This window comes from Electrophorus electricus, chromosome 17, assembly GCF_013358815.1.
Source record: "Electrophorus electricus isolate fEleEle1 chromosome 17, fEleEle1.pri, whole genome shotgun sequence".
Classification (NCBI taxonomy): Eukaryota; Metazoa; Chordata; class Actinopteri; order Gymnotiformes; family Gymnotidae; genus Electrophorus; species Electrophorus electricus.
Window position 1 is genome coordinate 1,845,068 of NC_049551.1, and position 27,895 is coordinate 1,872,962.

The 27,895-nt window shown below is 46.7% G+C and overlaps 2 protein-coding genes across 2 annotated transcripts; both read left to right on the forward strand.

The window, feature by feature from the left end:
• Positions 1-2,609: 2,609 nt before the first annotated feature.
• On the forward strand, positions 2,610-17,383 carry LOC113582996 (inositol polyphosphate 5-phosphatase K). Its single transcript, XM_035535749.1, has 12 exons — positions 2,610-3,286; positions 4,541-4,648; positions 5,084-5,192; positions 5,581-5,697; positions 8,356-8,531; positions 9,089-9,200; positions 9,545-9,654; positions 9,988-10,198; positions 10,313-10,450; positions 12,140-12,259; positions 12,782-12,886; positions 16,157-17,383. The coding sequence occupies exons 1-12, from the start codon at positions 2,610-2,612 to the stop codon at positions 16,637-16,639; spliced, it is 2,466 nt and encodes an 821-aa protein (XP_035391642.1). The 3' UTR covers positions 16,640-17,383.
• A 2,389-nt stretch (positions 17,384-19,772) lies between these two features.
• mat2aa (methionine adenosyltransferase II, alpha a) lies at positions 19,773-26,922 on the forward strand. Its single transcript, XM_027019067.2, has 9 exons — positions 19,773-20,016; positions 21,400-21,477; positions 21,796-21,918; positions 22,096-22,208; positions 22,294-22,437; positions 23,745-23,963; positions 24,051-24,233; positions 24,316-24,449; positions 24,997-26,922. The coding sequence occupies exons 1-9, from the start codon at positions 19,926-19,928 to the stop codon at positions 25,097-25,099; spliced, it is 1,188 nt and encodes a 395-aa protein (XP_026874868.1). The 5' UTR covers positions 19,773-19,925; the 3' UTR covers positions 25,100-26,922.
• The last annotated feature ends 973 nt before the right edge of the window (positions 26,923-27,895 follow it).

Here is a 27,895-nt window from a genome sequence, read left to right on the forward strand (position 1 = left end):
GCTGTCCCTCTGCTACATGAGCGTCTCTGCGGGGGACGAACACTTTCGCCGGTGGACTGGGACACGTCAGGTAGGAATTTAGCCGCGCTAATGGCATTGTACCCCACGCACACAGACACCTGCGCGGGACGCGTGTGTTTTCACCGGAATGTTTAGAGCTCGCCACAGCGCGTGCATTTTAGTGACGATCATCTGTGTTCGCCAGTAGGCGCGTGATGGTTCGGCGTCGCGCTCGCTCTGTGACGCGCTTCTCCTCCAGACGAATGCGGCGAATACATCAGGGCTCTCGTGCAGCCCAGGCAACTTTGGAGAAAAACCGAATTATTTCTGCACTGCTACTGCGAATTTTCTATTAACACTTTTTGTGTTTACGAGGTTTCATAAGCTCGATCGGTCTTTTGCTGACGTCTTGTGGGTGAAACATTACCTGTGGTAATAACTGAATAGGTGGAAAAGTGTTCCTCAAGAATATGGTGGCGTAATCTGTTAATTTGATGCGTTTTTTTGAATTTTCAAATGTTCCATATGGAACTGTTCAGCCATTCTCAGAACTTTGCAGTGTTGTTCTTCCACCTTCTCGCAGGGCTAGGAGTGGATAGGGAAGTGAGTTATAAACGTTTTTATTTTTAATAACAGGGAAGCTGTGCATTCCCAACATATTTTAGAATCGTCTCTTCTACATATAGGTTTTTAACACCTATTTTAGACCTCCGTATGATATGTTTAACTAAAATGTAGAACCTTTTTTTTTTTTAAATTTCCAGTCTCCGCACTAACATCGCGAGCCCCCCGCCTCCCCCCCCTCCCCCAACGGGATCCAGACGCGCGCTGAACCGTTCCGGTGTCGGTAGCGCGCCCGCGCTTTCTCCAGGCGCAGATGGCGTGACCGCGGTAGCGGGAGGATGCGGGCAGACTGAGGCGATTCATCCTTCACCTTGCGGCGGCCGTAAAGGTAAGCGGTGGCGGGCCGAAACGGCGGACGGAGACGGGTGTTGGGGGCGATGTTTTAATGAACGTCACGTACTGTCACACGGGAGTAGAGGATGTGACAGCTGTTCGAGACCCAGGGTAAGGTCGAACAGGTACATTACGAGATCACTGCATAAGATAATCAGAACCTAAAGGAATGAGGGAATTAATGCGTGGCTTATGAACAGCACCTGTCTAAAGAATGTCTGTCTCAATAATACACAGGTATTACTGACCCCCAACCCCCCCCCCCAAACTTCGTCCGTTCACTTACGGTGACTGTTAGAAGTATTCCGCTCTGTTACCGGCTGACACGAGCCTGGTCCAAACAGCATCCTTGAGTGAGTTGTGTTCTGTTATAAAACGGCACGAGCAATAACCAGCAGTGTTATCCTCGGTAACGACAAGCGATGCGCTCACGACATCCAAATTCTTTATTTCTGTAAATATTTACACGGCTCTATTACTTATGTTGCCTTACAAGAACAAAAGATACCCAAGTGATATCGTCTTCTTCACCAAGCTTAGGCCTACGTGATATCCATTTAAAACTGCAACTAATTGGTATGGCTATTTATTTATTTTTCCTTAAATGTATTCTGACTGATTATATTAAATAAATATAAACATCATATTAATTACATAATTCAGGAAACAGAGATCCTACAAAATAGCACCTCTCTCTCAGCTTAATCTCACTGTTTCTCATGTGCAGCCTAATTTTGAGAAGAAGAACTGAATGTATTATTTTATTGTTTCGAGGAATACAAGACAGTGAGGTGACTTTGTCATCAGCATGTGTGGTATTTTCTTTCTTGTCAAACCCTCTGGCGCACATGAGCTCATGCGGTCTGTTTACGAAGAATCTGTCCCAAGATGCCAGCACGTAAACTCACACATGCGTCTGTGTCCAGCACACAGAGGCAGAGGGAGCCATCGCTTCAACACCCTGGCCTGCTTCTCTGGACACGGAGCACATCTTAAGTCTTAAGGCGAGATTTATTGTAAATTAGATTAAGTTAATAGACATTGTTTCCTGAGGGTTTTTTTTCATTGTGATTTTCAGATAAATCTGGTCTTATATGATTTGTGTCTCATGGTTCACCTTCATATCGGTGAATCTGCATCACAGGACACTAGACGATAACCGTTTGAACAAAAAGTGAATTGTGGGATTGTAAAAGGACTGGCAATTCTGGCTGGGGTTGTTAGGCCTCGGAAAAAGTCGTTGCCAGGCAATGTGAAAGTAGAGCAGGCCAGAGGAGGAGTGTCCGGCAGGCGCCTCTCATCTGCAGGGAGGAAGTTCGTTTTCGTTGAGAGCTCGTTCTGAAACGCAGCCTGCCGATGACGTCCTGGCTGGGCTCTCGGTGGGGGTGAACCCCCTTATGCTCGCGCAGGCACATCGGCGCGGCCCTGCAGACGGCAGACAGGGGAGGAGGGAGGGTGTGTGAAGGGCATATTCTTACACCCCTCCCCTTCCTGTGCTTTTACTGCTCTGTCTTTCAGCACACATCCCTGAACAGAGATTACGGGCTATTAATACGAGTGGTGTTCTCTTGCGGTCACCCCGCGTTATAGCCCTTTTGTGACTTTTTGTTTGCTTCTTTTGTTTTGTTTTTGTTTGTTTTCCCTGGAGGTTGATGGATCCAGGACAGTCCAGCCAAAACCGCCCTTTCTTGGACAAGACCGGAGGGCTTCACCCAGCCAGCCTGTCGCTCCCATCCCAGCTCTCCAAGGGAAAGGCAGGAAACCTTCCAGCACTTGGCCCCGCCCTCCAGACGGGCTCCTCCCCGCAGGAGCGAGGAAGTCCAGCTTCGGCCTCCTTCGTCTCTGGTTCTGTTAGTATTAGCAGACCCAGGCCCGCCGCACTGGGCGCTAGATCTGTGGTCAAATCGTCCAGGACTGTCGGCTCTTCTGCAGTTTTACCCTCGGCTCCAAGAGCGACCAGCTCACTGATCTTCTCCCACTCCTTTACAGAGCCAGCCCAGCCTGGCTACTGCCCCCCCCGGCCCCAAAACAGTGATCTTAGCCCCACCCCCCATCTTAGCCCCACCCCCCAGCTCAGTCCCACCCCCCAGCCCAGCTTCAACTCACTGCCAAACCCGTTAGTTTTCCCCAGCCCTCCAACGCAGGGTAGTAGGACAGTCCAGCAGACCCCAAACACCCATACAAGTCTGATCCCTAAACCAAAGCCAGCGTCAGATTCCCAGCTGAGCCCGGTCTGTCAGCCTAGTCAGAATCCCCTGATTACAAACCCTGGCAGCTCAGATCAGACGCTTCCCCTCCGGAATCCAACCAGTGAGGATGATGGTTTTAGGTGAGACTTGGACTTTTTTACACTTCATATATATTTATTGTTTTTTTGTCACTCTCAGGACAAAGTAAGTTTTTTTGCTAAAACATTTATATTGTGTTTGGGTAATACAACGTAGCAACGTTACGAGTCCTGTTCATTGGGTCAACTACTTTAATGTTAGGACATCTTTTGAAACTAAATTATTATTAATAATATTTTTTTTATTATTATTAGTCAGGTAGATTATAGATCTGGTTTGAACATACAGTGTGAAATTAATTACTTGATTAGTTAATTAAATAATTGTGTAATTAATTAGTTGTCCAGTGTTTTCTGCACCCTGATATTACACATCAAACACATTTTTGAAAATCGTGTGTATCAGCTCTTCTTCCTCAAAGTGCCACTGCGTGTGAGCAAAGGCAGTGTCACTTTTTCTGAACCTACCTGTCAGAAAACTGATTGGGCTCCAGCTGGAACATTTCAGCCTGCTCTCTTAAAGGAGGCTGGGAATATTAGGCCATGCTAATTTGAGATGCCGTGTCTCTTGGGTGTGCGTCTCGGTGGAGAGGGTAAGGCCCTCAGAGCTCAGGCTGTGTGGTTTGACAGATCAGCCCTTCATAACATGCTGTCCTTCGTTTGGAGGGGTGGAACATTCTCCGTGCGGAACATTCTCAGGGCTGGTCTTGCCTGCAAGTCCCAGATTTCAGACAGCAGCCTGGGACTTGTCACGCTCAGCTCAGATGCCAGGTGCACGATGAGGATGGTTTTGTGTGTGTGTGTGTGTGTGTGTGTGTGTGTGTGTGTGGGCTGTCTTATGAGTTCTGTGCTTAGACAGGACCATTTTTACTCCCTCTACTGACCACAAATGTTCTTTGAGTGAGTCTCTTTGTGTTCGCATGATGCAGTGTGTTGTACTGGCCTTATCAAAGGACATGATACCCATGACAAAATGAGCAAAATGACAAAAGGAAGACTGAGGTCATCATTTATTCTTATTTTATTTTAAAGCATACAGGCAAAGAAAATGATGTGGTAGATAAATAAATAAATAAATAAATAAATAAATAAGACAAAATACTCATGAATACACCAATTGGTACAACCATCGCTGGTAAACTGTCTAAGATGGTGACTTTAATTTTGACACAATTGTGTGCTGATATATTTTCCATATTCCCCTCATTCATTCAGACAAGCACCTTGTTTCTCAGTGGCATGGTACTGTCGTGACGTGGTTCTGTCATTAATTATGTATGGCTCCGTTGTTTACAGGGTTCACATTGTCACATGGAATGTTGCCTCGGCAATACCCCCTGATGACATCAGCAGTCTGTTTGGCCCGGGGGTCAGCGACAAGAGCACTGATATGTTTATCATCGGGTGAGCCATGTCCCATTCCCCCACGGTGCGAATCGTCTGCACAACAGACGTGTCTTAACCTGCACCTGGAGATGTTTGCTTCACCTGCAGATGATCCCAACCCTGGTCTAGCACATCTCTAATCCTGAGATGCACCAAAAAAGCAGGTGCACTGGGAATAAAGAACAGAAACAGGGTTGATAACAACCTGATGATAATCTGTCATGTTTATGATGCAGCAAAAAATGACAGCCAGTCAAACAATGTTCAGATAACACAAAGTGTCCCTTGCTGAAAACAGCAGTGGTTTATCTGAACACGATGTTTCGCCCGGTCATGTTCGGGCCACAGACAGCTGCCACTGTAGCTCTTTCTTGGTTGTACCGGTTCTGTCTCTGTGGTCCTTTCCCATTTCTCTGTTGTGTCTCTCCTCCCTCTCGCTTGATCCTCCTCTAGGCTGCAGGAGGTGAAGTCCATGATCAGTACGAGGCTGAAGGATGTGCTGTCCACTGACCAGTGGAGCGAACTGTGCATGGACACACTCAGTCGATTTGGATATGTGCTGGTCAGTGCTGCACCTGCATAGAGTTCACGTAGAGGTCAAGTGGAATGACGTGTATTATTACTCTGACTTGGTTCTTAATGCATAAGCATTTATAAGCATTAATTCAGAGTAATAAGCATTGTTATTACTTTGAATTAACACATAAGCAGAGAGGTTACCAAATTTCCTGTGGGAAATCGATCTTCTAACACAGAATAGTTCAAATCAGAGTCAGCCGATCAGTCTCTTCGGAAGGCCGAAATGAACTGGATCAGGGATGTTAGACCTTAACTGGGAATGAACTGAATTTTCAGACCTTAGCTCGATGTGCATATGAGGACATCTGCAGAAAAGAGGATTTGGTGCCAGTGGTGGAAATGCTGAGTGCAATGACTCTTCTGGCCTGTAGGTGGCATCACAGAGGATGCAGGGGGTTCTGCTGCTGGTGTTGTCCCAGTTCCGGCACCTGCCGTTCCTGCGTGGGATCCAGACCCAGACGACACGCACGGGACTTGGAGGGTGCTGGGTGAGTCCAGAGCCACGGGCTGTCTGGCAGGCGCAGAGAGTTGTCCCCTCTTCCGTCACACCTCCACGGCTGTGCTGCCAAAGCCCTGGATGCATATTTGATGTTTAACATCAGACATTCGCGAGCCACTGAAGCTGATGTTTACGGAGCTCTTTAATGGTGAGATGAAAGTACAAAAAAAGAAGGGAGAGGTTAGGTTGTGTGTGTGAGTGTGTGTGCGTGTGCGTGTGCGTGCGTGCGTGTGCGCGCGTGCGTGCGTGCGTGTGCGTGCGTGCGTGTGTGTGTGCGTGCGTGCGTGCGCGTGCGTGTGCATGCGTGTGCGTGCGTGCGCATGCGTGTGTGTGTGTGTGTGTGTGTGTGTACACTCACAGTGAGGGGGGGGGCATCCTCCTCTGGCCGACAACAGACACTACAATAGTAACAATATAAACCATAAAGTATAAAGTGCAGAATAATTAGTGAGAGAGAGAGAAAAAAGAAATAAGTAAGTATTGTCTATCAGGGTTAGAAGTCCTAATTAGGCATTGACGGTGTATGTGTGTCCGAACGTCTGTCAAGGGCAACGGAGAGGTAGAGGTACAGGAGGTCATCAGGGGGTTGTGGGAGGAGCCATGGCAGCTGAGACAGGTTGAGACTCGGTAACAGGAGGTGTACTTTGGCAGAAATTGAGAATAATTTGGCATGTCCAGGTATGAGGGTGTGTAAATTAGAGAACTATAAAGTGCAAAGATGGACTCTGGCAGATCTAGCTATGGCAGCACAGCTAAAAGGAAGAGCCAGAAGGAACCACAGGCATGAGGGCACCCTGGAACATCAGCACTCCACCACTCTCAGTCAACAAACCTTGAGTGACAAAAGAGAGGTGAAGTGACACCATCATAACATCCCAGTTTACCTGGGGGTCATTGCCCATGGAGCCCCAGATCTACACCTTTACCTAAGATGGGAAGAATTTAATAACATGCCTGACTGCACAGATAGGTTTTCAGGCTATCCTTAAATATTGAGACTGTGTCTGAATCTCAAATATTTACAGGAAGGTTATTCTACAGTGTGGGAGCTTTATAGGAAAAGGCTCTGCCCCCTGCGGTAGATTTTCTTATTCTTGGTACTAGTAAAGAGCTGCACCTTTTGATCTAAGCAGACATGGTGGGTAATAATGTAGTACGAGTTCTGTAAGGTACTGTGGGGCAAGATCATTCAGTGTTTTATAGGTTGTTAGAAGTATTTTATAATCAATACAAAATTTTACTGGGAGCCAGTGTAAAGGAGCTAAGACAGGAGTAATGTGATAAATGTTCTAGTTCTAGTAAGAACTCTGGCTACTGCAGTTTGATCTAGCTGGAGCTTGTTTAGGCATTATTACAGCCAGATAGTAAGCCATTACAGTAGTCCAATCTTGACGTGATAAATGCATGGACTCGTTTTTCTGCATCATGCGAGGAGAGCACATTCATAATCTTTACAGCGTTCCTGGGATGGAGAAAGGCGGTCCTAGAAATATTATTTACATGAGTTTTGAACCAGTGACTGGGATACATAATCACTCCATGATCTTTATCTTTCAAAGAAAATATGATTGGGAGACCATTGAGGTTCATTAAGTAATTAGAGAGTGAGGTCCTGGCTGTCTGTGGGCCTAATTGAAGCATCTGTTTTGTCAGGATTAAGTGAGTGAAAGTTCCACAACATCCAGTGTCTGACGCCCTTTACACATTCATTAATAAAACTAAATTGTTGTATGTCCTCTCGTTCTTCTTCAGCGTGCAGAGTGCAAGATGCTTAGCTATTCTTCGTCCATCGTTAGCGATAGCTTTATCTGAAGCCTGTTGAAAGAGCTCTGGTTATAGGGCACTCTATTTTGTGACTCGTGAAATTAGCTAGGCCTTTAGGCACACTAGCAGCAGTAGTTAGCTGTATCTGTTGCCCATGACGGACGTTCTCGTTGGGATGAGCTTCAGACATGCACACACCATCGAGAGCAGACTAGTTGTATCTGCAAGAAGAGGGCTATTCCCCTAATCCCAACAACATTTTCGAGTCTATATAGTGAAATTTTGTGATCTATGGTGTCAAATGCTGCACTCAAATCAAGCAATATAAGCAAAGAGACATAACCCTGGTTAGAAGCCAACAAGAAGTCTTTAACTACTTTAATTAGTGCTGTCTCTGTACTATGATTAGGCCTAAACCCTGACTGAAAGACTTCATGTATCTGGTTCTGATTCAGATATGAGCTTAGCTGCAGAGTTACAGTTTTTTCTAGGATCTTGTAAATAAATGGAAGGTTTGTTGAGCTGAGCTTAGCTGATCTGATCTGATCTGATCTGAGCTGTACTGGGCTGAGCTGTGCTGATCTGTGCTGAGCTGAGCTGTGCTGAGCTTGACTGTCATCAGTGAGCTGCAGAGTGCTTGGACCCTCAGGGAACTCATGGGGACTTTATCCTATCTGGCTACATTAGGCTGCCACAGATATCCCTCCCCTACGATAGCTCCTGTATTATTAATAACACCCCATTAGAGCCTGACCTCTGTAAGTCTTCTCACACTCTCCATCACATGCTCATTCTCTCTCTCCCCCTCTCTCTCTCCATTCCCCCCCCCCCTCCATCCCCCCTTTTCTCTCTCTCTCTCTCTCTCTCTCTCTCTCTACTACAGGGGAATAAAGGTGGAATAAGTGTGCGGATGTTGATGTTCGGTCACCCCGTGTGTTTTCTGAACTGCCACCTGCCAGCCCACATGAGGAACCTGGAACAGCGAGTGGAGGATTTTGAGAGCATCTTACAGCAGCAACAGTTTGAGGGCGGAGCCGCCGTGGGTGTGCTGGACCATGAGTGGGTGTTCGGGACCAATGGGGCGGGATGGGGTGGGGCGGGGCGGAGCAAAGTGGCAACCCATGACGTGGGGTTATGTGCTTTCAGTCATAAGGGTTAGGTTAGGGACCCCTCCCAACACATGAGTCATCCTTTACCCGACTTCACCATAATGAACAAAACTGGGAATGATTAGGGAGAACATTTTGGTGAGAGAAGTGTACTCTAATTTTTGCAAAAGTGTTCATTTTATTTTGACTGCATTAGAGCAAGTTTTGCTGTCAGAATTGCATAAATCATAGTGTCAGTATATTTAAAGATCAAAACATGTATAGTTATTATTTTCAATATTTAACATTTTGCAGAGATATAAATCTATATGTAATCAAAGAATTATATGGCAGCTGATATATCAAACCAACTAGCAACATTAGCTTTTCCAGCTTTCATTAGCTTTCTTGGCCACAAGAGTGTAGTTTAAATGAGTCCTTCAATAATATATCAGAATGGCGCTGCAATAGCCAAACCCAGTCTAATGTTGGGCTAATAACATGCTCACTCATTTTTTATCTCTTCAGTGTAGTTTTTTGGTTTGGTGACCTGAACTTTCGCATCGAGGGCTACGACATCCATGTAGTGAAGAGTGCCATAGAGAACAACAAACTGTCCCTGCTCTGGGAAAAAGATCAGGTGTGTCTTTCATCGGGTGTCTGGTTTCAGGTTCGGCCCGGCTTCGCCAGTGGAGGAGAGGTATACAGTTACAGGTGTTTCAGATCCAGGACAACACGCTCACTTTAGTCACCCGCACATTGCTTCCTTGCTGTTGCCGTCCACCAAATAATACAGGAGCGCTCTAGTCTTCTAACCGTCGGTGCAGTTCCATCTGTCTCCACAAGGTGGTGTTTCACCACATTATTTAGTAGCGTTCACTCCCAGTGCATCAGGTCCTCCGTTTTTTAACCGTGATTATTATTATTATTATTATTATTATTATTTCTTCTTCTTCTTCTTCTTCTTCTTCTTGGTTGCTGTAGCTCAACATGGCAAAGATTAGTGAGTCTGTTCTGGATGGATTTATGGAAGGACTCCTAAATTTCCCACCCACCTACAAGTTTGATGTGGGAACACACACATACGACACCAGGTATGCGTGCCTGTGTGATAACTGAAGTAGTTGTGACGGGTCTGTCGTACTTTCTCGTTGCTTTTGTCCATCTCTCTCTTCATCTTTTTCTAGCTCTCATTCTCTCTCTCTCTTTTACATCTCTCCATCTCACTTTTTCACACTCCTTATTTTTTATTTACAGTGCTTTATTGACATGACTGTCATATTACAATTTGTTTTCTAACGCAAATGCAAAATGATATATACAGTAGAAATAAAAAAGAAGAAAAAAACTAAACTAAATTCTCCCTCCATCTCTGTCATTCTCTTACTCCCTCACGCCTCATCTCTCTCTCTCTCTCTCTCTCTTAGTGCAAAGAAGAGGAAGCCTGCGTGGACTGACCGCGTCCTGTGGCGTCTCCGTAAGACAGGTTCTCCTGTTCCGTCCCACAATGCCTCGCTGCAGAGGGGTCTGACCTCGTGGCTGGGCGGAGCTACGAAAGTGACGCAGCACTTTTATCGTAGTCACATGAGCTTTACCGTTAGCGACCACAAGCCTGTCTCTGCCCTTTTCTCTCTGCATGTGAGTCAGCGCCCCCTCAAGGCAGGACAAAGCATTACACATTTCAAAACAGCAGTCATTTATGCAGAAGGCTGAGGTTTCCAGCATCTCTGAATCTTTTCCCTCTCCCTTCAGTTTCCCTTTAAGGTCGATTTGCCCTTAGTTACACTGGAGGTGGAGAAGGAGTGGACCAAACTATCCGATGCTTCAGCCAGGTTCACCATAGCTTCTGGCCTCCACAGGAGCTCGTGGGATTGGGTTGGACTCTACAAGGTACGCATGCATGCTCCAAGGTATGCAGTTCTGCTCCAAAAATACTTCTCCTTTATTTTTATAAGCCCAGTCCATATTTTATGACCTTTCTTGTTCTTGAAGTAGGATTCCCATTCTAGGATTGGACTGGTGGCCACTGTAATGATGATGTCACTGTCACATGTAGAATGAGTGTGGTGTTTAGGTCACAGGGTCACAAGGTCACAGACCATATAGTACAGCAACAAGTTCACAAAAATGTGTTTTGGTACTTTAGACTTTCTGCGATATACTGTGACATGTGGAGACAGGGGCATGACGCAAGCCGTGAAAACAGGAGGCAGCATTTATAGAACAAAGGCAAAAAAGAGAAGAAACAAAACACCAAACAAAAAAAGAACCAAAGGCGCTTGCAGTAGGGCAAAGTGAAGTCAGATGCACAAGCAGAGGGTCCGGCCCATGACCCTGAGGGCCGGAATGAGAATCCCTGGAGATGGGCGCCTGTGGGACATAAATAAGGATAACAGGAACTGCAGGAAGTGATGTATCATAAGGAATCTGTCATCAAGGTTTCCAGTCTCTTCTGCTTCTCAAACTTTGCAAAGACGGTTGATTTGCAGGAAGCCAGTTGCACAAGTATTTATCCAACTGGTGTGCAATCCTATGGATTAGCACATGTCAGTGTGCCCTGTGTGCAGTTTCAGTCTGGACAGCATTAAATAGACATTTCTGGAGACTCTAGCAGTTCAAAGCCAAAATGATATCACCATGGAGATGCTTTCATATCTGTGAAAGCAACACAACATTTCCTTCTTTCCATTTATCTGACAATTTTATCCAAAGCAATTTACAGTTATGACTGAAAGCAAGTTAAGCTCAGAGGACCAACAGTGGCAACATGACAGTGGTGGGATTTGAACGGGCAACCTTCTGATTACTAATCCAGTACCTTAAGTGCTGAGCTACCACACCTCACAGTGTGCTGCTGCACAAAAAACAAGCCTAACAGGAGAGAAGCAGAGGCAAAAGGTCAGAGAAACAAACCAGCAAAATGCTCGGTATGCACTTCAGCAATGTGGCAGTTCTTCACAAAGAAGGAAGCAAACAATAGGCAGGATAGTTGAGTACAGATGTGATCAATAATCTGGTGATTTGAATTGTGTTAGTCTATGGTAATTAGGTGACGGTTATTTGTATATGTGCTCAGGATTCTGGGAGTTGTAGTTAAGAGCATGGCTATAAGAAGTAAGAGAGGGGCTGCATGGCACTGTCGTAGGACTACAACTGTACTCCACGATGGACTTAGACAGTGGACTCCATTAACCTCCATTAAGCAGTCCAAGCATTGCAAAACATGGCACATGTAATTACAAGTTGGAGGACACAGCACACAAGTCACAGAGCACATCTGAGGAGCACTAGTAGTAACGCTGTGTGTGGGCCCAGCGCAGCACCACAGAGGATCAGTGATCAGTGCTGGTACCAGCAGTGGTGTCAACTGCCTTGCTGCTCCTTAATTTGTACATTTCCCCCTTTTTTATTTAAAAAAAAGTTATAAAAAACTGCTTGGTCATGCCTTGTTCTACCTCAGAAAGGCTTCTCAATTTCCAGAGGTTTTTGTTCCTGATATTGCTAATGCTCCTGAAGGAGTCAAAATGCTTAGTTTGGTTGTTAGATATGTAATCCTCTCTGTCTTATTTTTTTCCACAGGTGGGATTCAAACACCATAAGGACTATGCCGCTTACGTATGGGCCAAATCAGACCATCTGACTCAGGCAGGACCAAGTACAGAATTAGACTGGAATGCACCCAAGCAAACTGCTTACTGTGTAAGTTTACTCCAACTACCTTATGATGGTGCAACCATGAAACACCCCAGTGTCTCCTATTGATTATCTGTTGATTCATTATTGATTATCTGTCATGGGACGCTCCCCACGAGTCACGTGGTACGTCCTGCCATGTTCAGGGGGGTTTACCCTCATTTGTAGCCACGCCCTCTGTGATGGTACGCATCTGCACGGGGTTTAACGTTGAGTGTTTGTCTATTAAACCTCCGTCAGTGTGTGCCTCCTTGTTGGTCATTGTTGATGTGGATATCGATGTCGTTTGCTTATGTCACGTTGATGTTTATATAGTCTCCATTGTTAGTGTTTAACTGTTTGTGTTCATGTTCAATGTCGATGTCATCACTATGTGTGAGTGCCACTATTGTCGTTTGTGTTTAATGTCAATAAATGTTTCACCACGTGAAGGGAGTCTGTGCGTCCTGCTCCATGCACTGCAGCACTTGGGCCAACGTTACATTATCTATGTCCTTTAATCAATCTATGGTTTGTGTTTGCCACCAGGTAACATTTCCAGAAGAGGATTTGCCCAGAGAAGCAGGGGAATACATCCTGGGTTACTACAGCAGCAACATGAACAGCATCGTAGGAATTACGGAGCCGTTTCAGGTCAAGCCTTTAAAATAATTTCAGTGTATTCTGGTGTGTTTCAATCCAACACTAGGAGTTTACCAGCAGCTGAAAGTCTACAACTCAGCTGGCCAGAAGTTTAATTTCTCCTGCTGTCTCTGAAGTAATAAAGGTGCTTAATCTCACAGGGACTACAACAAAGGCGTCATTTTAAACAGTTTAAGAAATAAAGTTTCTCCACCCAGTGATGGGGGCCCAGCAGATGCTCCACGTCCCCGTGTGTCGCTCTGTGGATGGAGAAACATCGGTTGTGAAATACTGATTGACAGGGAGCATGACCTCAGTTGCAGCTCAACAAGTAAATAAGGAGTTTGAGCTGGTGGTAATTGTGACAGAGTGGGTGTGGAGGACATGGGAAGCATGTAAAAAATGAGCAGTACAGAAGGCGTGCTCCCTCACAAAGCCTTACCTTGCCTGAGAGACAAGCAGGTCCATGATTCCGTGACCTGGGTGGAGACCGCAGTGTTCCTCCAGTATCCCAGGGTTAGCTGTGGCTTCTCCTCACGGCCCTCTGTGTATTGCTTTTGTAGTGGTAAATCCAATGAGAAAGAAAGATACAGATTGAAGAATTAGTTGAAGAGAGTTGAACAGCTGGTCCTATTCATTATTGCAGGTACGGTTAATGCATGTTACGCCCTCCAGAGAATGCCTGACAAAGACAAAGGAATTTTATACATTTTTCAGGGGCATAAAGTAATTGCCCCTCCTGTTTTTACATATTAATCTTTGAAATTATATCCACTACTATATCCAAAACATTCATTCAGTCATTCATTCATTCATTATACAAATAGTTTTTTTTTTTTTTCTACCATTACGTTCTACTTGAGGATTTTCCTTTAAAAATAAATAAATAAAAAGAATTCTTACCTGTGGTCATCCTGTACCAAAATGTTTCTTTATAGACCAAACTAATCTAACCCTGTACTCTAGACCAGACTAATCTCCCCAGTAGTGTAGACCAGACTAATCTACCCTGTACTCATGGCCTCAAAGCTCTCTGCATTGTACCCAGAGACTCACAGGGGCTTCACCCTCTAATATACTTGAATATCATTTGGTACCTGGAGAACCTGCAAAGGCCATTACACTGAGGTCAAGGTTCACTTCAGTAATGTTGCCATACACAAACCGTAATTGTCATGCCACCCATTTTCTTGGATAACTATGACTGCCAGCATTCCAATGACTCCAGTGGCCAATCACCAACCATACACACGGTCATCACCGGACTGTTAACATCACCTGCTACCCATCTACACTACCTTTGTATATCTGTCATTACCAGACACAATCTGTGAAGTACTGCCACTTGACCTGTCAGTGCATACAGAGCATTATTACTCTCCTCTGTTTTTTGCCTGCCCCGTTTGGTTTTGTCTGCTTGATTAGATTGTCTTTCTGGATTTCGACCTTGAACTGTTTGTACCCTGTTTGTGATGCAGTCTGGCTCTGTTACCTTTATGATTCACGTTCTGACCCTTGCCTGTACTTTGACTGCCATGTTGGATTATCCCTTATTGATTAAAACCACGCCTCCTTTTATCTGCAAGCGTCTGGATTTATCTGAATCATTACAGTAATATGAAATAAAACAATAATCATTTTATTACTTCATTAGTACCTCAGCATAGACTAGAAGGCTGAGAAGTGTGATGTAATTGGAGCTCACCCTCCGGTCCTCCTGTGGACCACCACTCCAGTCCAAGGGCATGGTACCATTTTTCCGTGTGACACTGAAGAGGTGTGATAACCATACAATCCCAACCTTGTCTGGTGAAGAGGTCAGTCTTCTCCTCCTGAGGGTCAAACACAACATCTCTGGGACCACCCAGGTCTTCCTCCATGGCCTCTCCAGTCTCACGCTTCCCTTCTGGGCATGTGATACCAGGTGTTGTTCATTGGGATGGGGACTTTAACTGAGTGGCCCTTGGGCCAGGACTTTTGATTTTCCCGCCCCTGTTGGGGTCCTGTCTCATATGGGAGATCTGGAGTAGAAGACACACAACTGTGTGAAAGTAAGGCCAACTATGTCTAGCCCATACTTTTCCATCTCACGTACCAACTCAGGCTTTTTCCCTGCTAAAGAAGTTATGCTCCACTGTTTCCACTGTGTCTGTTTCCATCACCAATATCTAGTATTTCTGAAGCTGTCTAGCCCAGGGGTGTGAAACTCCAGTCTTGTTGGGCTGAAATTCAGCAAGGTTTTGTTATTGCTATGCTCAGACACACCTACTAAACCTGGCAGCTGATTGATGAGTTGAATCAGGTGTGTTTAAGCACTTATGTGGTGCAAAGCCTGGTCTGAGAGGGCTAGAATAAAATGTGGTGTGGTGAGTGCTCTGCTCAAACACACCTGAGACAACTCACCAATCAACTGCCAGTCTTACCAAAGCAATCTCCAATCTCTACTGGACTCCAGCCCTCCAGACTGGAGTTTGGCACTCTTGGGCTAGCCAAGCCTGAAACACAGCTGGCATTGCTCCTGAACCCCACCCTTCACCTTGCAGCTGGTGATTCTACATGATGGCTTGAGTTTGCCTTTTCAGGACACACCCACCAGGTGCTCGCTTGTGGACATTCCTCCACACCTGGCTCCATGGACATATCCTGGTGCTCCTAATCCAGGCAGGATACTCTTATTAGCATAAGAACTTTCCCTGTCCAGTGAAGACAGACAGCTCTTTGACCTCTTCCCTCAGACCTGACCAAGACTGTCCCTACTGGATCTATTTAACTCTCGATAGCAGTACTGAGATTCACTGAAGTGTGCAAATCCCTTCGGCACCACAAGGCTGCCATCCTCAAAGGGGCATAAATGTTACCATGTTAAACGAGGTCAAAGCTTAGCTGTGTCATGATAAAAACAAATTATTTTTAATTGTTCTTTGTTTATCTCCCTGACACTGGGCAGCCCAAATCTGCAAACAGTCAATCAGAGTGAGTCAAACCAGATATTAGTACAACGTCTCAGTCACCATGGGTTATTTATTAAACCTGAACCCAACTTTGGTCAATTTGGCCTTGTTATTAACACATAAACACACACCGGAATTCTACCTAAGATACTATAATATCTATATTTAAAAATAAATCTAGAATTTTGTAGCTGAATTTGACTGAACACCCGTACTTGAGAAGTGGTGTCAGGGTCAGTGTTAAACCACCTGAGGCCTTTGAGAGCATAAATGAACTCATTCTGCGTCTCTCCATTCATCTCCTCTCCCCTCCCCTCCCCCACTCCTACAGGTGCAGCTCCCCGTGTGCTCTACTCCAGTTCAGGTCTGCCCCTCCCGTTCGGTCAGCTCGGAGGTCAGCTCGGAGGATGACAGCACTCTGGTCCTGCTGAGGCCCAGTTCACGCAGCCCGAGTCCCGGCAGACGGCACCCCCGCCGCCATCGGCACCGGTGCAGTCGCAGCCCAGCGGTCCCCGCGCTCACCTCCGCCCCACTGTCCTCGCTGCAGAGCCTCAGCCTCCGCCCACGAGATGGGCAGCCCTGCAGCATCTCCCCTCGCCCTGCTATCAACGCCAAGAAGGAGAGGCTGGTGTCCCCTGATGTGCTCACCTCCCCTTCCGTCAGCCCCCTGAGTCCACGCAGCCCCATATCCCCTGGCAACGGGGTCAGCGTCCCAGAAGCACTGGTTGCAGCCATCCTAGGTGAACACCGGGCGGCTCCGGCTCAGATCTCCGGAGACGGTGCATCGCCCAAGTCTGCCGATGCGAACATATGACCTCCATTCACGTGACCTAGCACTTGCCGACCTTTAACTGATAGCGATGCCCTGTGAGAGGGTCACGGCCTTGTCCGGATACTGCTCTGACCTGCCACTGTCTCTGATGTCATGCTGACACTTCATTGTCTGTGCCAGAGAGAGAAAGCCCCACATGCCGATCTGCACACTCATCTCTTCACATTCACGTGAGCTGGTCCTGGCCAGCTTCATTAAGGGTCTGTCAGCTCTCATAAATAGGCTTCCCCTAACTGAGTTTATGTGCAGAGCTGATTTCATTTCTTGAGTGGCCAGCTACATAATAAAGGAAAGTCTGAGTCAAAATTCATGTAACAATATTGTTTATGTAGAAAAAAAAGCTAAAAATCATCTGCAGCTGTATTGCACAGACAAGTTCCCGTGCTGCTTTCATGGGTGGGTCCAGTTCTTTCTGAATATGTGTCTGTTTCTCTGTCCACACACAAACATTCATACAAACTAGACACATGACTACACATCTGTGGTGTACGTTTAAACCCCTTTCCCCTCTTCTGTCCGTCAGCAGTGTGTGGAGGCACTGTTTAGTCTTTGTGTGAGTTGTGTGTGATTTGCGTGTGAATTCTGAGTAAGTTGTGTTTGATTCATGAGTGAATTGCAAACTGAGTTGTGTGAGTTTCATTCGCAAATCTGAAGTCATTCTGGCAATTAATGTTTTTCGGTGTGATGGCTTAAACACATATTGCAAAATAAAATGACTACACTGAACGCCTGCATACATTTTCATTTCAGAGTGCTAACAGGGCCTGTGCTAGCGAACGTCTCCCAAAGCTTCTCTGTTATTTAAGTTCTAGGCACTTTTCAAAACTGCTTCTGAAAAAAATGGGTTCTCAAAAGTCCTGTGAAAAAAGTATTTTCTTTACAGATGGTCTTCATAATTTACATTTTTAAGAACGTTAATATTTCATATGCATAAAAGATTTCCCCTGAATGTATTTTTGGTGGATTGAGAGTCCACAGTGAATTACCTCTGGGTAACTCCAACGCTGCATGAGGTCGTCACTGAAGGTCGCCTTGTTTACATCAGCATCAGCCATTATCCACATAATCCACATAACAGCAGCAGATATAAACACCATTTAATTAACTTTTGACAGCTGAGGTGGCTTGAGAAGGAAATTCCAAGAAGCATATGAAGATGGTGCTGGTATATAAATTATGAAATGTGTTAAAGATTTTATTTTTAAAATGTTTCTAGGATTATAGGACAGCCTTTCTGGCATTGGTCTGTAGAAGGCATCATGCTGAAGGTGACCGTAAGGAGAACTGACTGCTGTCCAGCTGTAAAAATCATCGTCACTTTGTTGTGTTACTAAAATGCAGGTTGTGGGGTTTCACAGAGGCGCGTAAGGTTTTTGCTGCCTACTCGGGAACAGCACACTGATGTCGTGTGATATGTGCATCGAGATCTGTTTCCAAACTAGTTGAGCTCCACTGGACCATTTTCCTGGAAAGCATTCATCTCCCAAACGCACGCAGTGACATTTCTGCTAACTCAGACCTGTTCTGGACATTGGTGTGTGAAGTTTTGGAAAGTGACGCAGTAAATTCCCAACACGGATTGGATTTATGGCATGGGCAGTGTGCTGCGAAGAATTGCGTTTAACTGGAACCGTCACACCCTAAGCATGCCTAGTGTAACACTCGTTTTTCACTATTGTGTCTACATATTTGTTTGACTTATGACATGGTTGGTAAGGCTGGCACACTCCCACCTGTTGTAGTGTAATTAAAACTGGTAGGCCTGTTTTGACAGGTGACTGCTGTGGGTGTGTTTGAATGAATATAAGAAAAGGATAATAAGGTGAATGTGGAAGGTGTAGGGGGACTACCGTGGAAGGAGCTGTTTGTATGACTGGGAAAAGCCTCAAGCCAGCTGAAACTATACACACACACACTCGAACAATTTGAAGCCCAGTGATCTACTCTTGGTCCCATTGGAGTGCTCTCTAAACACTCATTACAGGACAATGTTTGACAAATGTATGACAAAAACTAAAAATGCATTTCAGACAAGCAAACGTCTAAAGGCAGTGCTTGTTGGTAAATCTGAATGTTAACTGCTTAAAGGTGGTTAGAGGGTAACCTAAGATTTCCGTTGGGACTTTTATTTTGACAATAATAAAAGATTTATATATAAACCTTACCTCCTCATACACCTAATCAGCAGTGATCTGTGAGACCTCAGTGTACTGTAGTTTGCACAGCACATTACTGTACCTGGGGAGATTGCTGTTGGATTATGGGGGAATTAGGTGACAAGACATCATATTACCTTCAAGGGTTCATTTTCAATGAGTGCATGTGTTTATATATTAACAGGTTGTCTTCTGTTGATGCTGTCCAAGGGTCATTTCCCCTAGCTGACTCATATAAGTATTTATGCTATTTGCAACGTAGCTAACCAAGTACAAGCTGTACCCTGGGCTTTAACCGTTGTAACTGAACAGGTATTTTTCAAGGTGTCCTTTCCCAGTATTTGTTCCAGTGACTTGACTACTCTGAACCAATACTTTTTTAGATAGTTCTAATTTTCTAGAAATGTAATTTTGAATTCATTCAAGATGTTAAATATAATTTTAAAGCGGATTCTCAATTAGTTCTCCCAGTTTAAGATCAATATAATGGCTTTGGCGATTTCTACTCTTCTGATAGCCGACACTTGCGTGCGCAGATCTCATTTTCAGGCGCTTGCAGTGGGCTGATTCATAAGACTGCTCGTTTCACGGTCGTTTGTGGAGCCCTTGAGCTGTACATGCGGCGCCATGGCCCGGTTCGTTCAGCACAGCAACGCTCTGGGAGCAGCTGGAGTGAGCTTCTCGGCTCGGCCTGTCAGCTCGCCAAATCTGCACACAGCAAAATAACGAACGCGCGCTCTACCCTTGAATCGCATGCACCGCTCTGCTCGTGCTGGAGTCGCTCTTCACGTTTGCGTAGATTCGGATTTGACTTTAACTTCTGTATGAATTGCTTGTGTGCTGCACTCTTTGACCCGCATTTGTTCACCTGCTCGGCAACCCGTTCGTCATTGGCTCGCGGACGTTTTCGCACAGAGTGACGCTCGCGCATCCACCCACCGCGCGCGCGGGTATAAACCACTGCACCGGCCACCGCGCGCGCACACACACGAGCTCAGCTCCGCGTCTAACAACATTCCGGTCTTTAGCGGGCGCTCAGAGGCCTTGTACTGACGCGTCGCACGTAACGCTCGGTGTCTTTAGGTTTGTAACGACTAAGCGCTTGTTTAACCATGAACGGCCAGATGAACGGCTTCCACAACGCCATCATTGACGAGGACTGCTTTCTGTTCACGTCCGAGTCTGTCGGTGAAGGACACCCCGGTACGTAGCTGCGCGTTACAGGGTCCGTTGTGTCGGTGTTTCTTATTCTCAGTAATGTGGCAGAAATGCGCCGAAACGCGCGCAGTGACGGCTACAGCTAGCGCCATAAGATGGCTAGAAAAACAGCGGCACGGTTTTATACCTTAAAGACGTTTCCCTTTTTCCGGTCTTTCCCGGCGCCCGGGCCGGCCACCGCGCGACGGGCTTGAAGGCCGACAGGGGAGCCTGCGCGAGCCACGACGGACGGGGCGCGTTCGTGGGCTCGTGTGGCGTACGTGTTCAGACACGTGCCACGAATGCGCAAAATAAACTAAAAATAGGCGGTTTGACATCTTTTGACTTTTCGAGATATTTCACATATTTAACTGACTAACCGAAAGCGGCGCGTTAGCAAACTAGCTAAGACGATTTCGGTAGGCGCGCAGCATGGCGGGCTGGCGCGTGCGATGCGGGACGGATGGTTTCGCTGCACGTTGGTCCAGCGCTGTGGATAACGCTGATCGCCACAGCTTTTACCTAACGAATTAAAGCGCAATTCCAGACGAATGTTTCGCCTTTAAAGCCGTATCTGTTCGGCCAGGGTCTAATATAAATGACTTGCCTTCCTAATTCGTGACGTCAACCAAACGTGTCATATAACGAGAATAGTCTCTAGATTAATTTAACGGTTCCGTATGGGGAGAGATTAACGATCAGGTTCAATCGGAGTTCGTATTATTACGATTTTTACTTCGCACATTGTCCGCCCCACGTGCTGTAAGCCACGCCCTCGCGCCGGGCTCTTGCATCAGCCGCGGAAACCCCTCGCGAGGCCGAACTACAGCGCGCAGTGCGGGCCGAAGTGCAGTGCGCGTGGGGGAGGGTTGCTGCAGCCGATCAGCTCGGTTTGCTTCTACCCTATATATAGATGTGGCACTGGCGCAAGAGCTCGGTACAGTGCACCCGGATCCTCCGTAGGATTTAACCCACGGAGCCGTTTAATACCTCCGTCACCATGGCAGCTCGGTTTCCTTCTGTGCTGTTGCACTTGGGGAGGAATGTGTTTGGCCCAGGAATGCTGCCGTGTGTATTTACTTTGCTAGCTGCCCCGGCCTGTTCTGCGTGCCTTGGCAATGATCTAATGTGAGACGCTACATCCCTGCCTCTTAATGCATCTTCTACTGAGAAGAGGTTGTCACCTCTTGAGTTCTTCCTGGAGGTTCAGTTCTGTCATGGCAGTGGAGGAGGGGCTGCTTATCTCGTGTGATAAAAAAAAAAAATGTTTATAATTCTAGTTTGCTCTGGAAGTGTTTGTGTTTATTTCCAGTTCTGTCCATTGATGTGTGTGTATTTGACTTGGTGTGTTATAACCCTTATCCTGCACACACTGTTGCTGTTATGCAGATAAGATATGTGACCAGATCAGTGATGCCGTGTTGGACGCCCACCTGAAACAGGACCCAGACGCTAAGGTTGCATGTGGTGAGTTTGTCAAGTGCGTGCATGGGGTTTTCTTGGACCGGGTGTCGAGTGGGGTGTGCGTACTTAATTTTATATGTATAATGTGTGTGTGTGTGTGTGTGTGTGTGTGTGTGTGTGAGATAAGTGGAATGTTCGGTAGGGAGGGGCTGTTAGCGCACTGTATGTTAAGTAATCACTCGGTGCTGGATCAGGTTTCTTAGGCCAAGCACTTTTGCACTGCTAGTTAAAAATGGCTACAAGCCAGAAGGCCTGCAGTGTACTTTGTGCTGCTACCATCTCTGTCTAATCTTATTGTTTCAACCTTCAACCCCCTAACAGAGACCGTCGCCAAGACTGGAATGATCTTGTTGGCTGGTGAGGTGACGTCTCGTGCTTGTGTGGATTACCAGAAGGTTGTCAGGGACACCATCAGACACATCGGCTATGACGACTCCTCCAAAGGTACGGGGCTCGTCGGGTGGGAGCAGGGGGGACAGAACTGTAGTTCGGCAGCACAGGTAAACTGCCTGGCTGGCTTTAATGTTTGGTCTTCACCACTTGTGGTTTGGGTCATCCTAACCTTGTTTGTGGTTTGTTCGTTTATTTCTGGCTGGCTCACGGGTGCATCTTGTTGCTCAGGGTTCGACTACAAGACCTGTAATGTGTTGGTGGCGCTGGAGCAGCAGTCCCCTGACATTGCCCAGGGTGTTCATCTGGACCGCAACGAGGAAGACATCGGTGCTGGCGACCAGGTGCGAGGCTCGATTTGTGCCCAGTGAAGATGCGACTCTCAGCGTGTTACTGTGTGTCTGAAAAACACTCTTGTGGTGTTGTCAGGGTCTGATGTTTGGGTATGCCACCGATGAGACTGAGGAGTGCATGCCCCTCACTATAGTCCTGGCCCACAAACTGAATGCCAAAATGGCCGAACTCCGCCGTAACGGAATGCTACCCTGGCTAAGGCCCGACTCCAAGACCCAGGTGAGTCACCCTGGTTGGGTTTCTTTTAACTGAACACCACCCTGCCTCTGAGCCAAAGCGTAGCAATCTTATCACTCGTTGTCTTAAAACATCTGCGAAGCTGCTTATCGACCAGATCCCTATTGAGCAAGCGAGTGGCGACGCCGGTAGAGGAAACTCCCTGGGCCGGTTCGAGTGCTCAAGACGACGATGTACGTGTGCACACACTGGACATGCGCATACCACTGTGGCGAGAGCATGGAACCAGCGTTTGTTAGCTGGGATGCTGGCCACTTTGGCCCGCAGAGAGCTGGCTTACTGCCACCGTCAGAGCTAGCAACCTGCGTGGGTCCTGGAGGGGAGAAAAGGCAATTAAAATATATGCAGTATTGAGAGTAATCAGCCACGTAGTAAACTTTCATTACAATTCTTATGCTTACATTTTGAATACAATCAAGTCTAAACAATTTCTGAAAGATAAGAGGTGACGATTTGTTTTTGGTTTGTTGTTTTGGATACCAACAAAAAGAAAACCTTTTTATTAAAACTTCCACAATTCATGGAGGTGTTGTATATTAGCATTTGCATATCAAATGATACAATGGAGTAGCCAAGAATCTCCTGAAATAACAGCATATGGTGTGAGAAGCTGCCCTGTATGACTTTGGTGTGCAACCAAAATTGTCCCTGACAAATGGGGGTGGGGGAGAATCCCTTAAATAAACCCGGGGGGGATCCCTTAAATAAGCCCAGGGTTTGGAAGACTGGACACCCAGACTAACTGGTTATGCAGTGCTGGAGCTGGCTGGCCTGGGCCCTAATCAGTTAGAGATTATGGGAGCAGTAAATGATGGGCTTGTTTTTACTGTAACACATGAAACAGGCCGGCATCTCCTCGCAGGACGGTGTTGTCGCGTGTTCCACGCTTAAGCGTTTAGTGCCTGAGACGTGATGAGCCATGACCTTGTGCTTTCTCTTCTGTAACTTCTGACACCCTTGCTTACTTTGTTTTGCTCCCTTCACCCTGTAAGCATAAGGTGTGTTGGCCTTGATTTAAAGGAGGTTATTTAAAAAAAACAAAACAATAAAAAAAAGCAACCTTGAACACAGTAGTAGCTCAGTGGCCAGGTTGCCAAACCCTTAACCCCCAGTTGCTCAAGTTGTATGCTGTAATAAGGTCACTGTATAAAAGCGTTGGCTAAATGCCATAAAAATCGCATGTTCTACTAGAAGACTTTTACATTTGACATCAGGTCCATCTCGTCATTCCTCCGTTTGTTTTCGTTCCCGTTTTACTCCTTAATTCATGCGGCTTCCTGTCGACGTAGGTGACGGTGCAGTACCGGCAGGACCGCGGGGCCATGCTGCCTGTGCGCGTGCACACGGTGGTGGTGTCCGTGCAGCACGACGAGGTGGTGTGCCTGGACGAGATGCGGGACGCGCTGAGGGAGAAGGTGGTGAAGTCAGTGGTGCCCGGCGTCTACCTGGACGACGACACCATCTACCACCTGCAGCCGAGCGGGCGCTTCGTCATCGGAGGCCCGCAGGTGAGTGGGTAGGGGTCCCCGCCTGCACGCCTGTCGCCGATGCGCTCTTTTTCACGTTAAACGGCATCAAATAAACCTTTGTGGCAGGGGGACGCCGGCCTGACTGGGCGCAAGATCATCGTGGACACGTACGGAGGCTGGGGGGCCCATGGCGGGGGGGCCTTCTCTGGGAAGGACTACACCAAGGTGGACCGCTCGGCCGCGTACGCCGCCCGCTGGGTAGCCAAGTCCCTGGTGAAGGCAGGCCTGTGCAAACGTGTGCTGGTGCAGGTGAGCTCGCGGACTGCGGCCCTGTCGATTTGAGTCGTGTGCCGTTTCGTTCTAGCTGAGTGCCCGGTTGATCTGTGTTCAGGTGTCCTACGCCATCGGGGTGGCTCATCCGCTCTCCATCTCCATCTTCCACTACGGGACGTCTCAGAAGAGCGAGAAGGAACTGCTCGAAATTGTGAAGAAGAACTTTGACCTCCGGCCCGGGGTCATCGTCAGGTAAAGAGCACTCCTGTGGGGTGGCTGCCAGACTGGCGTGACCTGTCATGAGGAAGCAGGGGTGTCTCCCGCGCGCACACACTGAAGGTGGACACTTCGTATGGGTCCGTTTTTAAAATGCTGACTCGCAGCTCTAGTTCTGGAGGAGCATCTGATGATGCACTGTGTGTGTGGTTCTCTGCTTACACCCACACCTGGTTCAGATTATGATGATGAAGAGTTCAGTCGCGTGCACTAATGTAACATGCTAATCTGTCGTGTAAAGTCACACAGTGGCTCCCCCAGAACAGGTGCAGCTTGTTTTTGAAATTATACGTTAGTTACTTGTTATGAAGAAAATAAATTTTTATATATATATATAATTACACACATATATACATACGTATGTATGTGTGTGTGTGTGTGTGTGTGTGTGTGTATATATATATAATATATATATAAAATGTATGTGTATGAATGAAATAAGGTGCAGCTCCTCCGCGCTCTGCTGCCACTGTCATGTTCTCTTCATGTCGACCTCTCACTCGCTCTCCCTGTGCAATTCCAGAGAGCTGGACCTGAAGAAGCCAATCTACCAGCGCACCGCCGCCTACGGCCACTTTGGCCGCGAGTCCTTCCCTTGGGAGCTCCCCAAAAAGCTTAAATACTGAAACTGTAACGCCCCCCACTCTGGGTCAGCTGGTGTACACTACAGAGAAACCTAGCTGCCCTTGGGTGGGGGGTGAAAATACCAAACCCCTCATGCTCCAGGCACCATGACCTCTGCTACTCCCTCCCCTCTTCACACCCTGATCCCAAACATACACACACCTCTCTCTCGCTTGCTCGCTCTCTCGCGCCAAAACGCACACCTCTTATCAAGACCTTTTTACCTTGTTCCTTTTTAATCAGTTTCTCTCTCTCTCTCTCTCTCTCTCTCTCTCTCTCTCTCTCTCTCTCTCTCTCTCTCTCTCTCTGTGTCTGTGTCTGTGTCTGTGTGTGTGTCTGTGTGTGTTCTCTTCCCCACCTCAAACCCTTTTCTGTTTTCGCTCCTCTTCCTCCCACTAAAAGATTTAGTAATGGCACAAATTGAAGTCATCGAGTTTTGAGATTGCTATGCATTGAAAGAAGCACTAGCCCCTCAATTTTCTTTCGCAATCCCCCCCCCTAATTTCCTGAAGGTACCAATGTTTGCCATTTTAGAGAGCATTTCCATTATTGGTGGGATCAAAACCCTTCATCGCCTTCGGTTGGAAATGGCGCAAAATGTTGTTATAAATGATGGACTCACAATCACTTTGGATTGGGGAATATATATTTTATTAGGCAAAGGTTTTTATTTTCACATGCCTGTCCTTGGTTAGTGTGTCAGAGCTCTTGCAGGCCACACGTTCTGGCGTGTTACAGAGAAGTCAGACGCTGCTACAATCCATGTGGCTCTGAGGGGCCCTGACGCTGATCCAGCTACTCCGCCTGTAATGCCCCTCCTCCCTCGCTTAATTCTCAGTGGTGAATTCTGGATCGAACCTTGGTGGTAGCGCTGCTGGGTGACGTTTTAGACCACGGTGAAGGCCCCGCACTCTCCCCCTGTGTGTGGATGACGGTGGGCGTAGCTACAGAGAAGCCCACCTCCCTCACCACCACAGAGGGGCAGCCTTCACCTCTTGAACTGCTCCATACTTGAAAACAGCAAAAATTTCAAAACTTGTACTGCTTGGAGTCCCTCTCTGAGATCTGGTGTCCATACAGAAAAGCCAGGAGTCCTCGGAAGGGCTACTCATTAAAGGATCCTTTTGTACTGAGGTTTAGGTTGTTTTTTTTTTGTTTGTTTTTTTGTTTTTTTTTTAAAGCAAATACTTTAATTTTGTTTGCCTATACACCAGTACTGGTGTTTTGTCCCATGCGCTGCCTTCTGGCATCCCCAGTGTGTCCTACAGAAAAGCTCTGGGGTCCTGCCACTAGGTGGTGCTGGAAGCTGTGACCATTGTTACCTGTTTTATAATTATTATTAATATTTTTTTACCACGGTGATGGCCGACTTGGTGAGGCGAACCTTACTCAATCGTGCACTTTTTTGTTTGTTTTGGACGACTTGTACTGGCATGTGGCAGAAGCGAGTTTGTGCCGGCGTTGTACAGAGAAACCGGCCTCGTTTACATGCTCTGCTTGGTGTCGGCTACAGCTCGTCCTTCTTTTATTTATTTTTTGTAGCTCTTTTTCGGTTTTCTTTCATGCAAACCTTTTTGTTTTCTGTAAATGCCAGACAGTGGTGCTCCAGACTGGTAACTGAGAGAGCAAAAGTGCCTTTTTAGATTTGTTTCTCTTTCCCTGCCCTGCTGCCTCTGACCCGTGCACTCTTTCCTCGGTGTCTACCGGGCTTCCTGCTGTACTGTACTCACCTCTCGCACCCCTCCTCACACCCCTCCTCTGCTCTTCCACGTTGGTCCTGTCCATGTGAGCGACTTGAATAAAAACTTCTGCCCTCTTGCCCCAATTTGGTGTCGTATGCTTTGATGCAGCCATGCCCTAGAGGCGTGGGATCAGTATGGTGTGGGGGGGGGGGGGATCAGTATTGTGGGTGTGTGTTTGCAGCTTTTAAATTGGCAGCTATGCATCTGCAACTCGGTACCTGGGCTGTGTGATGGTCCGTTAGTTCTGTTTAGTGCTTATGCTACAGTTGGTTGTGTGGTGCAGCGAATACGAGTCCGACAGGTGAGGACTGCGTCTCGTGTGCGCACGCGTGTATAAAAACCCTGTAGATCTCGTGCAAGAACATCTCAGTTCCTGGCACCTCGTTATTTTTAAGTGGGTGCGTTGCATTGGTTTGGTTCGCAACTTTCAAAAGTGACACATTTTATAAGCAACAACCAATTGTTCATATGATGAATGTGCAATTTAAGACCAAAGGCGGAGTCTGGCATTTATTTATATCCATCTTGTCTAGACGAGGTGAAAGCTAAAATTATGATATCGGTCTGAATAGTAGAGTTGATGGATTGACCTTCTGTCCTTTTTTATTTGTTTTCTTTAAGCTTGTCCCTAGAAATGTTTGGTATTCAGGGTGGTTGCAGTAATCCCTAAAGGTTAACAGGTGGAAAACGACCCTCAGAAACCATGTGCAACTAGATGTGAATGTACTTACAGTAGCATGTGCTGTATTGTGTTGGGGTGGGTGTGACTGCTATCTGCCCTGCCTTTACCGATTGTCTGGTAGCAAGTTTGTGTAATGGACTGGCTCGTACTGCTCCAAGCACTGGAAAGGGTATTTTGATGAGTATTAAGTGTGCTTTACTGTCCCTTCTTGTACACCTTTACCGCACCCACTTTCTACTGTGTAATGTGTATATTGGACCTTCGAGGTAAAATTTGCATCTTACCAGAGAGACATGTCTGAACTTTGCGGTTGAAGGATCTGAAATGGTAATATAACTACATCTGACACCTTAATACAGTGCAGTTACTTCCTG